Raw genomic sequence first — 14,750 nt, 5'->3', positions numbered from 1 at the left:
TTCCCCAGTTGAACTTTGAGATGGAGGCAGCACCAGCCAACATCTTGACTGTAGCCTCGTGACAGACCCCAAACCAGAGGGCCCAGTTAAGCCATCTCCTGGATTTCTGACCCACAGAAACTGTGAGATAATAAATGTTGTTATCTTAAACTATTAAGTTTTAGAGTAACTTGTTATGCAGCAATATATAACTGATACATGGTATATGGTGGGGGATGAGACAGGAAAGACAGTTTGGGTCTGCCTGGTGGCTGGAGGGCCTTGTACACCACGTGAAAGAACAGTTGGCAGAATAACAGCCCTCATAATGTCCACGTCCTAATCCCTAGCACTGGTGAATGTGTCAGGTTACACGGTAAAGGGAATTAAGGTTGCCCACGGAATTGAGTTTGCAAATAAACTGACTTCAGGATGGGAAGATTATCTTGGATTATCTTGGATTATCTGAGTGGGCCCAGTGTAATCACAGTACCATGGAGGCCCAGAAGGGAGAACATGCCTTTCCCCTGTCTCCAATTTAGCTTTCAAGATATGACACAGACCCAAGAGGACAGAATCCATTGCTGTCTAGTTATGAGGACATCTGTCTCACCCAATTTACTGGAAGCCTGGGCAGAGTTGAACCTGAGGGTAGATGATAATTGCCAGAAAGCAAGTGTGTGGGAAGAGGGCTCAAACCCCAACTATGATGCAAGGTTGCTGGTGGAGAGGAGGAAGCAAAGATTGTTGTGAAAAAAACACTGGAAGAATGAGGGAGACATTGCTGAAATAATTTTAAAAAGATTGTATTTATTTTTGGTGAGAAGGGAAGGGAGGAAGAAAGAGGGAGAGAAACATCAATGTGCGGTTGCCTCTCACATGCCCCCAACTGGGGACCTGGCCTGCAACCCAGGCATGAGCCCTGACTGGGAATCAAACCAGCAACCCTTGGGTTCAAAAGCCAGCACTCAATCCAATGAGCCACATCAGCCAGGGCTAAAACAATTTAACTAATTTCTCTGCAAGGCCTTTTCCTTTTGGTGGTTGCTTCCATGGTGACTTGATACTTTATCTGAAGCACCTTCTGTTCTTGGGCATCATAAAGGCATTTCCTGTTCCTGACTGTATGTGCAGGTAGCTCAGATCCTCAATAAAAAGTATAACCTAGCTGATGCTGCTTAAATAGGATTTAACCTTTTTGAAAAATGTAAATTCTGCTGAGATGAAAGTCAGAGGTGATTTTGTCTGCAGGTTTCTTCTGATGATATGAATATCAGTGTGATTTTTATTGGGTAGAAAAAGGAAAATAAATGTGGAAAAAAGAACAAATGGGACCCAAGGGAGACAGGAGACAGCTGGAGGAGGGCATGATATTTTTTCTCAAACTCTTTGGATTGACTTTATATGTATAAACCTCACATTTTCCCCTCTGAGCAGAGCAACATTTTCTTCTCCCACTCACTATCTGTATGAGGTCCATATGTCCACTCAGTTCCTCTCTTGCATCTGGGTCTGCGAGAGCTCATTCTCCTGCAAGGTGTCTACTTGATCTCATTGCTTGTGGTTGCAACAGTAAACCTTTTTTCCATTTTCCCCAGTTGCCCAAGGTCACTCAGAGAGTTACCAGAGGAACCTTGAATAGGACTCAGCTTATTAGACACAGTCCAATCTCTTTCACTTCACTTCTTTCTGAAGTGGTCTTCCCTCTAAGAATAATCCCCCTTTAAGATGAAATGATTGGAACGTGCTCTTTTTTTGTAGTTGCTGATATTTATTGAACATGCAAAGAGAGAAGGGGAGGTTATAGATGCTCCTTCCATGATTGGGATCAATGAAAAGGAGGGCATGAGGACAATTTCCACATGGAATCCCACTGAAAAAGAATTAGATCTGGCTGAGGAAGGTTTGAGTTTATTAGTATGTGCTCCAACGAACCTCCAAATTTTCTCCATTATGAACAACATAACTACCAACTCCTGAAAAGAAGAAGAAGGAGAAGTGGGTTAATTGAGTTGACCACCAAAGCACTAAATAATGGATATCATTCTCCTAATTCCTCAGCACATTTCTCACAGAAGCTCACGCCCTCACATCTGAACACTCTGGGCATTTTCATTCTTTGGGGCTTTTGGCTTCCTCTCCCTTACCTTGGCTCAGTGGTTTGCCTTCACTCAGAAGTTCCCAGTAGGTTCTGTCGTTATTGTTGGCCTCTAAGCCCTGAACAGAGGTGATGTAGGGGCCCCATGAGCTCTCCACATAAGTGAAACTGTGAGGACAGTGAATGGGTTACAGGAACTTATAATTTTAAAAGGCATTTGCAAACTTTAAAATCTTTTTCTTATTTTAATTGTTGTTCAAGAACAGTTTTCTGCCCTTTACTCCCATCCCAGACCACCCCCCCAGCCCTCCCCACCTCCCTCCCGTTTCTACCCCTGCTTGTTTTTGTCCATGTGTCATTTATACTTGTTCCTGCAAACTTTAATGTACCTAAGAATTACTTGAAAATGTAATTTCCGCAATGCAGATTTCCTGGCTCTATCTGCAGATACTTTGATTCTGTAGGTCTGAGCTGGGACCAGGAATCTGCTCATAAACCTGGATCACCTGTTTCATAAACACTCCAGGTGATTCTGATGCAGGCAGTCCACCATCCATGCTGAATTTGGGCATGATGCCCTTGGTTCCTGCCCCTCCCTCCCATCATAGTAGATACCTGATGCCCGAGGGGCAACAGAAGTACTAAGTTAGTAGGTTTTCTCTTAAGAAAGAGAAACAGGGAAGAATAATTTAATATGTCACATTTGTTTACTAAAAAGTGGCATGGTCAATATATGTTCCACATTCTTTAGTCACATTTCTCTATCTTCCTTGGAACACTTAAATGAAGCCTTATATATATATATAGGCATATATATGAATATGTATATTCATATATATATTCATATATATATTCATACATATATATTCATATATATATTCATATATATGATTTTCTCTGTAGCATCTTAAATCATGTTATTAAACACAATAAACAATTGTCAATTACTTTAAGAAACCAAGCAAACCATAGTTTTCAGAGAAAAAGTCAAGATCTTAATTTTAATATTTGACCTCTCAAACCAGGGAACTATTATCCAGGGGTCCATGAAATCTCTTGAAAAGGGGGGTGAGCATGGAGAGGCTTCCAGGCATTTGTGAAACCTCTGATTTAAATGTTTTGTGTGTATGTTCATTTTTCTGGAATGAGCATCTTATGCAAAAAGGTCAGTGACTCAGAAATAGTTAATAGGAGTCCATGAACTGCTATCCTTTTTGCAATGTTCTAGTCACAAAATGTTCTGCCTTAAGAAGTTCTAGTTATTAAAGGAGTTTTACAGGCAGAAGAGAGGTCCCTGGGACTGACTTGTCCATTAGGTTACCATGAATTTATTGCCTACTATGTGCTAGAAGATGAAAGGTCTCACTTCTTTTTTTTAAACCCCTGACATGAGATGTGGATGGTCATCAAAGGTGCTGATTAAGATGTGTTTTAAATGTACTTCGTGTTCATGAGCAGATGTATTTTTTACTGAGTCTTTTAAAGTCACACCAAATTTCTTAACCTTAAGTTATGTACAGACATACCGAAATACAGTCTCATTGATTTGCTGAGCTCTCTTCATCACATCCAGAAAGACAGAGCCATTTTTCACAGTGACATTGGTGAAATACGTTTCATTGATTTTCACAGTGTAATTGACTGAGATCCACGAGGATGAGCTATTAGGTTCCACAGGTACAGGCTCCTGAATGGAGATGTTAAAGCTACCTGGCAGAGACAGGAAAGCAGGGAGGAATTATTATTTGGAATAATAAAAGTGATGTTAGAGTTTGCAACCTATCCAACCTCTGTCCATGAACTCCTATCCTTTATGCAGAAGGGGATTTGCCACAGGAGCAAGTGGCACCATCAAGGGGCAGATCTTTCACGTGACTAAAGCAGAAATTAAAACCAGATGCTCACCAGCTTCAAAGGCTTGTGTTCAGCTTGACTCCCAGCTGTTTAAACAACTCAGTTGCCCTCCTCTCCCATTTCTTGTGGAGGCTCCTGTTTTTTTTTTTTTTTTTGCTACAGCATACAAGAATGCTTCTTTGTTTTTCATGGGTTTTTTTTTTTGCCTTTTTATTTCTTAACATTTATGGAAAAAAATATTGTGCCAGGTACTGTACCAGTCATTTTACATGAACTGTTTTATTTAGTCCTTACAAAAACCTATGTTAGATACTATTATTATTTGCATTTCTTATATTAGAAAATTGAACCTTAGAGGTTAAACATTTTGTTCAAGTTATCTAACCCCATCAGTGGCTGAACCAAGAATGAATATAATGGAGTAAGTCTCTTTATCTTATTGTAAAACCAGTTTGAATTAATGATTCATGCTGCAATTTCTTACAATACTGCCATATTCTTTCCACATGGATGTCTTATGTACCCGAGGGATCACTTACTGTGCATAATGAAAAGTCAGAGATGTCATGCTTTGTTTAGGATGGGAAGATGCTTAGAACATCTCTCTGTATCCAGCAATCAGAAAAATGCCTTTGGAGATAGACATCATTTCATCAAGTCTATCTTATTTATCGGTGTTTAAACCAAGAACCTATTAAGAACAAATTCTCAGGGGCTTTCAATCTCTGATGACATATCAAGGACTGAGTTCTATATGGGAACTGTGGTGCTTTATTTGGTCACTTTTGGCCCCTGAGGACACCTAAATCTCATGAGCTTTGGGTGTTATGCTGAAAGACAAAAACAGTTTGCTCTTTAGTGTTATACCTGAACCACAAGAAAAGCTATTGTTAGCATCCAAATAGGTCTTTCCAAATAGGGCAGGTAAGATCTGGGCTGCAGCAATTGGCCTATGGAATGATCCCTGAGAAATTTCTTCGAGTACCATACGCAGAGTTTGTTGACAATTCCATTCAGTTTGGTTGTAATAGTTTGCTGAGACAGAGAGAGCCTAATGAGAGAGAGGGAGAGAGAATTACTTAAGACAAAGGGGAAAGCTTACATCTAATTCAGTAATAATCATTTGACATTGACTACAAAGGAGGTACCTTATCCAGCTAAGACATTTCCTGACTTTGACTTCAGGCAACTTATAAACTATTTTGAGTGGGGAGGTGGGGAATTGCTTAATTATACAAACTATAATAGCACCAGTGAGACTTTCTCTACCATATTCACTCTTGTGCCCCCAGCACTGGAACAACACCTGTTATATAGGAGGCACTCAATAAATATCATTAAGAGAAAAACTGTTGTAAAGGAGCCCCTGGGATGAATGCTCTAAGAGAAGCATTTAGTGGCACAGTCTTTAGAAAGAGGAAGAGCTCTAAACATTTAGTGGGGCCAAGGCAAGTCTTGGTGGGGAAGGAAGTACTTGAGGTAGGCCTGATGATATGGTGGCATTTCAGTAGGTGACATGAGGAGGGGAGCCCGGTACCCAGAGGGAACAGCATTATGGAAGGTGCTAGAGTAGCAGTGGCCAGGGCCTGGGCTGGCTGTGATGAGAGTATCTGCATTTTAGCAAAACCCCCAAGGAATTTCTCCTGTTCTGGGAGGACTAGTGTATAGTATAGGGAGCGATCAGGGACATTGTAGAAGAATAGTCTAGATAGGGGGGTGGGGGACGATCGGTAGACCCTTGAATTTCAGGGTGAGGTGTCTGACATTATTTGCTTGACAGTGGGAAGTCTCATAGGTTCTCGATCAGAAACTATCTGGCCAGCAGATGTAAACAGGACTGAAGGGGCAGAATTATGGGTTAGGGAAAGTCAGGAGGGTATTCGAGTGAGAAAGACAAAGAGTAAAATGGTTTGGACTTGAAGATGTTGCTCTGTAGTTTCTGAGGGGAGAGCAGTCTCTGCTTTCTATTTTTTCTTGAAGATTCTTCAAGTTAACCAAGTCAACAAGCATTAGTGGGACATTAAAAGAGACAAAACTGAGCATACTACATCTCCTCTAAAAAACTGTCTTGCAGGCAGAAAGCTCTTGATCCTTCTGGGAATTAATATCACCTGTAGGGCTTTTAAATAAGACCAAGTGGCTGAAAGCAAGAAGGAGCTCCTACTCTTCCTGACAGCACAGGTGGAACTGGAGAGTATTATGCTAAGTGAAATGAGCCAGCGGTGAAGGGCAAACACCATGTGATCTCACCTGTAAGTGGAACCTAATCAACAAAACAAACAAATGAGCAAAATAGAACCTCAGACATGGAAATAAAGAGCAAACTGACAATGGCCAGAGGGGAGGGGGAAAGGAGGATGATAGGAAGGTAAAGTCAAGGAACATGTACAAAGGACCCGTGGACAAGGACAATGGGGTGGGAATTGTCTTTGGGAGTGGGGGTTGAACAGGGCAGGGGAGAGCAATGGGGTGGGGGGGTGGGGACAACTGTAGCTGAACAACAATAAAAAAATAAAACAAGACTAAGGCCCATGATCCACTCCTAAATTTCCTTTTTTGTAAGTAAATATTTTATTTTTATGATTATAATTTTTTTTGTTGATTAAGTATAGTTGTCTCCATTTCCCCACCCACCACATCCACTCATCCCCACCTCCCACCCTTGAACCTACCCCCTTTAGCTTTGTCCATGTGTCCTTTATACATGTTCTTTTATTAACTGGATGGCGTGGGGGCTGAACATGAGTGTTTTCTAAAAGCTCCTCCAGGTGATTCAAAATGTGCAACCTGAATGAGAAGCCACTGTTTTATACTAAATTCAAACTTAGCAAGGCAGATGGCATGAATAGTAACAACACAAACAACTTTATGATTGGACCCCTACCTGCAACACCAGCCTCATGTTGTGATCTTTCCCAAGGACCCTATGCTGACCATGCCGAACACCTTGATCTCCCTAAAATGTGTAATGTTCCTTGGTGCCTTTGGTCTTTGTCCTGCCATCCTCTGTCTCTTTGAAGGTCCTCTCACCTTGAGTCGGCATAGCAAAACTTTATTCATCATAAATACTCAGTGAAAATTTTTCTCTGTAAGCCTTCCTTGATCTCTTCTTAGAGTTGAGTAAATCAGTGCAGGAATAAAGTCTAAGACTTCAAGGAAGGTTTACAGGACAGTGTAGGTGCTGACCATGAACTCTGAAACCAACTCTTTAGGTTTCATCCCCAACTGCAAGATACTGATACTCTGTGATTCATGCTCTTATTCTAGGAAATGAAGGTAGTGATTCTTTCCTCACTGGGTTGTTTTGTGCATTAATGAGTTAATATCACTGAATACCAGCCACTGTTCCTGCACTGCAACTTGTACAACAATAATCTAATTTGGGAAGTAAGATGAAAACTCAAAACAATGGTATATGGTAAAGTGTGAAATTGCATATGATAGTACAAGACAGACTGTCATTGTAGTAGACTCTAGAATTTCTTGAAGAAGTTGTCAAAAAAGGCTTCATCAAAGCATTGGCTATGAAAAGGTAAAGAGTGAAGGTAAGGAGAATACATTTCAGGCAGGGAGGGAGATGTGAGTTAAATCAAGGTTTGTATAGGAAACAGAATGGATAATACGATCTTAGGAGGTCAATAAGAAAGGATGGAGATAGTGCTGTACTCCATGACTCCCCTCTCTGTCTCCTGTGTTAGCCTGTGACTTACCTGTATAGCTTCTCCTGTACTAAATACGTTTCCAATGAGACCATTTTCTTTTTTCTCATGCAAAATCTTTTTTACCAGTGACTCTGTATAATTATTGATATGCTTTAAATCCATTTCATTTGCTTTGATCTGCCCATTTATTATGCTCCTCTTCACACAGGTCAGGGCCAGGACAGCCATTGCTCCAGTGTCTGTCAGGAAACCAAACATTGGTGAGAGGGTGACCAACCATGCCAGTGTGCCCTGCACTGATGGGTTTCCTGGTATGGGGGGGGGGAGAAGGATTTCAAGATATAGCAAGTTTTCCTTCAATACTAATCACTCAAATATTTTAGGATTTCTTCCTTATGTTGAGTAACCAGTACCTTGTACTCACTAACTTGCACCTTGGTCATAGAAACACATATGAATTTATAGGTGCATACATATGAACAGTCTTCCACTTTTAGATCTTGGGTTTTTCTTTTCATTTTAAAAAATCTTTCTGCCATATTGGCAAAGGGATTGAGAGAATGAAGGATGATACACCAAACGAAATATGTCTTTGTAATTTTCCAAAGTTTCCATTACACTGATTAGAAAATAACACTTAAGAGAATTGATTTCCAATAGACTTCCTTAAGGGGGAGGATGAGGCAAGAGATTGGAAGAAGGGAGAATAAAATATTTCTTCTGGCTTGTTACTTGGTTCATTCTTTCATAGGAAAAGGAGTGTGATAAATCTCATATTCTTCTTACTGTCCAGAATGGATACTGAATGATTACTAGATACTGCATGATTTTCTTTGAGCTTGTGTATCTGGATCCATAGGGACTGAATACTAACGCTAGTTTCCTAGAAGGGACCTTTTTTTTTTTCGTTGGGTAAGCTGACCCAGAGGAAAATTTCTGGTCCTCCTCCATTGTGAGTACACACTTCATTGATCAAAATATTAGGCCTTGTCACCTTGAGAGGTTGTGTTGTTCAAGTAAACTCATACATCCAAATGGTTCCAATAAATTGGAAAAAGGGGCTAGTGTTATGGTATATAAACTCCACTGTATTCCCTTTCTCTAACACTTATACTTCCTAAAGTGTCTTATATGAAGATCTCATGGTCTATCCTCATTTTAAAGATGGGAAAATTGAAGTCAAAAGTTCACATCTATTAATTCTATAACTCAAAGAAGAGCTGGGATAGGATCTAGATTTTTCTACTATGCTAGAAATCTAGAAAGAGACTTAACAATTTCCATTGCCCCCCCCTCCCCCTCATTTCCATTCATCTCAAACAGAAAATTCCCTTCTAAGGAGACTGTGGTAGAAGAGATAGAAAAAAACCTAAGTACTTACTGCTAGAAAAACTCTAAGGGAAGACCTACTGGTAGCTGTGTCGTCTCTGTCAAGGAAATTGGGTTTAATGACTCACCTACTGAGAATTGACTACCAAAATAAAAGTTTTTATTTTCAGGAGTGAAGTATTTATTAACTTCGGTGATTGAGTATTTTCCATTGAACAGACACAAGGCCAGAACGTCCAGGCTGAGTTGATAGTAGTTAGTCAGTGGATTGCCATTGTGAGTCACTGGCAGAGAGAAAAGAAAGAGCTTTATTCATGGAAGTGGTTCTGGGTAATACATTTGCAGTCTATTCCTACTTACTTTGTTCCCATTTCTTTACACTTAAGGAGAAGTGAGTAATAGAAAGGACAATCACACATAGAATCAGCAAACTTGAGAAATGTCAAGATTCTAAAGAGCCACCAAATTCAAGTCCTTGCATTTTATCACTGAGGAGACCTAGCACTGAAGAGATGAAAATACTATCCTGATATTCAGGTGGTGACAGAGCTAGGACTAACACACAGATTTCCCACCCCCAAGACTTTTGCACTCTCAATGCTAATGTGTTAAAGCTATAAGTAGAAGTTGAGGCCATTGCAAAGAAGGGTGGGATTGGAGGGACTTAATGAATTATAGAATATTGGGTAGGAGTTGAAATGAAAACAATGCACCTTACTGGCAGTCATCATGGTCAACCTATTGTTCCCAGTGATGAAGTAATTTGGCCATCTTTATTTTCCATACTGGTATTGTATACTTTGGTACCGATGACATTGTGCCTTGTATTGCTCAGCTATTTCTGGTGTGATTCATTATTTGTCTAAAAGTCAAGCTTGTCGAGGACTAGAGAACTATGTTGTGTGTGTATGTGTGTGTACACCATCATATATAAGGTAGTCCTTGATGTACGGTCAATGCTCAGTTGAACATATTTTAAAAGACAATTCAAAATGTGTGTAAAAACATGGGAGAAGGGAAGACAATCTACAAAAATAGAGCGGGATGAATGAAATGAAGAGAAGGAAGGGTGGAAAGAAACTTCATACATTTTTGAATCAGTGGAGAAGACAAGGTTGTCTGGGATCTCTGAACACTTGATTCTCACCCATATTTTTAATTTCTTCTTGGAACTTCTTTTCTAGTTGGCTGACTAGGTGAACATATGTAATGGTTTCATTAGAGTTCTGACATGGTCCCAAAGCCAGTATAACCAAGGCAAGCTGTCCTGAGGTTAAATCTAACCCTGAAAAGAAAAGTATTCAGTTTTAACAAGGTATATACTTTTGGTATTTTTGGTCTCCTCTCTTCCTTGTGGCTTATTTCACATCTCACCTCTTCCTTTCATTCCACTCTATATTAATATTTCCCATCTTTATTCCCCCAAGCAGAGCCTTTTCTAGCTGTACTATAAAAATGTAAGCTAAATCTTAGGTTTTCCCCATGAAATATGGGAGCTTTTTGGAATCATGCAATTCTTATAAGAATAATAAAGAAGAAAAATAGAGAAATAATGGAAATCTTGGGATATTCTTTCTCTGTGGGTGTCATCTTCTCAGGATAGTAATAACTGACTTTTACATTCTGCCTTATAGAGTATCAAAACTCCCAGGCTTTTCATAATTCTTGCAATAAGGGGTAGGAAGGGGTAGCTTCATTTCCTTCTGATATTAAACAGAAAGCTGAGGCTCCATATAGACATGAAAGGCACAAAGTAGATAGAGCCTGGACTCAAACCCAGGCCACATCTCTGTTGCTCTCTGGTCGCCTCCCTAGTGTCCACTTTCTTAGTTGTGGTTCACATCCCTGTCTGGTTGTGAACTCAGCTGTCCTATACAGCAATATCAATGGGTAAGACTCTATAACTTCCTTTTGCTTTTCCTTGTGACTTCTTGAAGAAAAATGGTTTTTAGGACCCAAAGAAGTAAGTGGCTCTAGAGTAATTGACAGAGGATTTGTATTTTGAAGCACCTTTTGGCAACCTCAAGTTTCACACAGCTAGGATAGATGTAGAAGGGATACTTTAGACATAATTTTTAGGGTTCACTGGGGATAATCTCCATAGATAAGCAACTGTTACCATAAACTTTCCAGAGAATATATGTACTCACCCTTCTTTTCCTCACTTTCTTTGACTTCTTGGATCAGCTGTTGTTCTAAGCTTTGGTCCTGGATCCCAACAAGTCTGAGGGACAACAGGACATTGGCAGCTTGGATTCCTCTGGGATATTTTGAATTGATCATTGTATTTAATAGAGGTAATATGGTTAGACAGGAGTAGTTTTCTTGGCTTACCTCTGTGACAGGGGAGGGAGAAAATAAGATATACACAGAAAATATTAAGGTTAGAAACAGGTGTAATGTTAAAAGATTTAGTAACAGATATGGCGCAGACACAGATGAACTCAGTGGTCATTGGCTGTGTTGCTGGAGCCCCTGCTACTCCTTTACCAACTAGCATGGAAGTATTCCAATATGTTAACCCCTGGTTCCTCCTTGCCACTGGATACTGACAGGATATCAACCCTGCCTCGGAGATCTAATATCACTTCCTAATTTTGAATATGAGGGCTACAGAGGGAGTCCTTAAAGAAAATTCAGTAATCAGAGGCCTAATGGAGACTGGAACACATACCTGCTGACTCCCAGTCTATAGCCCTTTCTAATTTCTGGATTCTGTTCTTTTCTTTTTCATCTTCTGCTAACTCAACTTGGTTAATAGTGAGGGAGAGAAGGCAAACATTCTATGTTATATTGGAGATTGGCCCCAAAATGGAATTGTCTGACAACCTAACTGACCAAGCATCAAGGCCATTATTTAGCAGTATGCATGCTTTGGGAAACTCTCCAGTCTTAGACAACAACCTGCCCAAATCCCAGGGGGAAGGATGGTGGGAATCACATATGGTAGAAAGAATAAGAGAATCCGGAGTCCCCCAACAACTGGAGGGGAATAAGAAGAGTTAGTTACCACTCAGAACATTTCTAAATATGCTTTGTTTATAATTCCAAGAAAATCCTACCCATCTCCAGATTATCATGGATTAGAGGGATAATGAGAAGAACATGAGCCCTGGTCCAGCCAGACTTTGGCTGGATTCTGTGCTCCTTAACTTACAACTGTGGGTAAGTTACACAACTTCCCTAAGTTTCAGTTTCTGCACTTAAAAATAGTGTATATTAATGCCTGCTTCATAGATATTGGACAGAAAATCACTTAATAAATTATAAAATACTGTACAAATTATTGCTTTTAGCTTAGCTGGACCTTCTATCCCTATACTTAGAGAATCCAGGGTATGTGACTTCCCTTGCCCATCTTTCCTCATTTTAAAATGGAGATCAGGAGGATCTGAATTGAGTGATTGTAGGAAGGTCATGTTTTTTTTTTTTTTATTAATCATTGTTCATATACAGTTTTCTCCTTTTTACTCCCAATCCAGTTCCCCCTCCCACCCGCTCCCCCTTCCCTCCCATTACCACCCTCCCCTTAGTCTATGACCATGTGTCCTTTAAGTTTGTTCCTGTGAACCCTTCCCACTGTCCCCTTAAATTCCCTCTTCTCTCCCCTCCGGTCACCATCAGCCTGTCCTCTATTTCAGTGTCTTTGGTTACATTTTGCTTGTTTCTTTGTTTTGTTATTTAGGTTCCTGTTAAAGGTGAGATCATGTGGTATTTGTCTTTCACTGCCTGGCTTGTTTCGCTTAGCATAATGTTTTCCAGCTCCATCCACGCTGTTGCATAGGGTAGGAGCTCGGAAGGTCATGTTTTGCCACAAGTACAATTGGACAATTGTTGGGTCACCTCTGACATTTTGTGGAAGCATCCAGTTCAGAAGATTTTCTGGCTCTGAAACAGACTTTTTAGTTCCTGGTCAACAAGTCAAATCAGCTTTCTTGATCACTAAAGGCAAAGTTAATTATTTTGTATAAAGAATTGAACTTCAAGTCCTGGCTGGCATAGCTCAGTGGATTGAGTGCGGGCTGTGAACCAAAGTGTCGCAGGTTCAATTCCCAGTCAGGGTACATGCCTGGGTTGTAGGCCATGACCCCCAGCAACCGCACATTGATGTTTCTCTCTCTCTCTTTCTCCCTCCCTTCCCTCTCTAAAAATAAATAAATAAAATAAAAAAAAATAATTGAACTTCAAAACCTCTAGAGAGAATCCCTATTCTTGGGATACAACAAAGAAATGACGGGCTGGGAAATAACATGAGCATTGGCCTAGTCTGTGCTTTAGCTTATATGAACACAAGTCTTTCTGTTGTGGTGTTGATCTCTTCTTGTGGGCTACAGAGTACCAGGAAGATGAAGCCACAGATGGGACCATATAGTCATCTTTCGGCTGATTTGAAGCTCAATTCCAAGGTAAAGACTTACATGCAGAAATCATACATCTGAGAGCTACACTAGACTTCGAGAAATCTGCTTCAACCCCCTTCTCTGATTATCCTCTGTTTATGTTTGAAGTTAAACAATCAGTAACATTGGATCATTCAGCTACTAAGGGATCAGACTAGACCTGAACCCAGTTTTTCTTTCTTCTTCTACTACTTTTTAACAAAACCACATAATTGGTGGAGTCTACACCCAAAGGAGAGATAATGGGTCTTGTACCCATGTCCTGTAGGAAAAGCTGAAAGGAGGAGGATGTGTAGCTTGGGACAGCTAAACTCAATGATGACCAGAGAACAGTCTTTATTATTTGAAATGGATTATTAATATTGTTTTTTTTTCTGTGTAGTCACAAACGGTTAACCCAAACCCCATGGATTGAATTTTGGAACATAGATTGTATCTCAAAATCAAAAGATAACTTTCCATGGTCTTGAGACTTTTCTGGGGTCATGAGTTTTCTACCATTGAAAACGAACAAAAATAGGCAGTTACTTGGTAGTGTCACTGTGGTAGAGAGGACCTGAGCATAGAAAGAACAGTTAGGTAAGTTAATACGGAATCTATGATCCTGCTTATAATAATATACATTGTAGAACTTTCCTTACCCTCTCTGGCCACCCTTTATGTTACTCATAGAGTCCATCCACATATAGAACTGAAATAAGGTCTTTGCTGAGGTAACTCTCTACAAAGTTTCCTATCAGTATCTGTCAGGAGTCTATCACACTAGAGTAATATTAGATCAAAGGATACTCACCACAGATGGTGCATAGTTGGCTTGGAATAAGAGAAAACAATAGGAGCCCCACTAGGGGCAGCTGGTGTGACTGTCTCATCTCTCCAGCAGTGTATTGGGAAGGCGAGGGAGGACTAGCCTGGCTATTTATTGGGTGACGGACAGAAGATAATGAGAGCTCTTGCTTCAGTTTGCCGCAGAGTCTTTTACTCAAGCAAATATTGAGCAATTCAGGTAGGTGTGGTCAAGTATATTTTTCCAAGTAATATGACAAACCGGGAAGAAATCTGGAAAGGTACAGTCAGGGAGAATGAGGAAATAATTTGTTTCCTATACCAAACCTTCAGGGTTCACATTTGTTGCTTGCCTTCATCCCAATGAGAATAAATTAGGTGAATGACCATTTTCAGTAATGTTTCTCTCTTTTCCATCCCACTGTTGTTATTTTTTTATGTGTCCTGGGACATTAGATTTGATGTGGCAAGGGCTTACAACACTTAAGTGTGAAAGCAGAAGTTCTAAGCCTAAAATCAGAGCAGGCAGTATAGGGGAGCCTGGCACATGGGAGGCAGAGTGGTTTTCATCCGATGATTTTCTCCTAAGACAGATGCCCTGAGAATTTCCAGGCAAGAAGGATAACCATAAAAATACATGAT

At 40.2% G+C, this 14,750-nt stretch overlaps 1 protein-coding gene across 1 annotated transcript; it reads right to left on the bottom strand.

The window, feature by feature from the left end:
* Positions 1-1,727: 1,727 nt before the first annotated feature.
* On the bottom strand, positions 1,728-14,267 carry TCN1 (transcobalamin 1). The gene is made up of 9 exons (XM_045855290.1): positions 14,116-14,267; positions 11,073-11,258; positions 10,070-10,207; positions 9,051-9,206; positions 7,642-7,832; positions 4,799-4,982; positions 3,604-3,787; positions 2,127-2,245; positions 1,728-1,955 (listed from the first exon to the last, which is right to left on the bottom strand). The coding sequence occupies exons 1-9, from the start codon at positions 14,192-14,194 to the stop codon at positions 1,894-1,896; spliced, it is 1,299 nt and encodes a 432-aa protein (XP_045711246.1). The 5' UTR covers positions 14,195-14,267; the 3' UTR covers positions 1,728-1,893.
* Between the last annotated feature and the right edge of the window lie 483 nt (positions 14,268-14,750).

This window comes from Phyllostomus hastatus, unplaced genomic scaffold (genome assembly GCF_019186645.2).
Source record: "Phyllostomus hastatus isolate PE091 unplaced genomic scaffold, TTU_PhHast_1.1 phas_scaffold_11, whole genome shotgun sequence".
NCBI lineage: Eukaryota > Metazoa > Chordata > Mammalia > Chiroptera > Phyllostomidae > Phyllostomus > Phyllostomus hastatus.
This window is presented reverse-complemented; position numbering and strand designations above follow the sequence as displayed.

Bases quoted from the DNA above. Each gene is read 5' to 3' on its own strand.
- TCN1 (XM_045855290.1), bottom strand. From the start codon at position 14,194: ATGAGACAGTCACACCAGCTGCCCCTAGTGGGGCTCCTATTGTTTTCT. The intron at 9,207-10,069 runs GTGAGAATCAAG...TCTCTCTGCCAG, and splicing joins AGAAGAAATTAAAAATATGG to TGACTCACAATGGCAATCCA. The intron at 4,983-7,641 runs GTAAGTCACAGG...CTCTCTCATTAG, and splicing joins GTACAGGAGAAGCTATACAG to GCTCTCTCTGTCTCAGCAAA.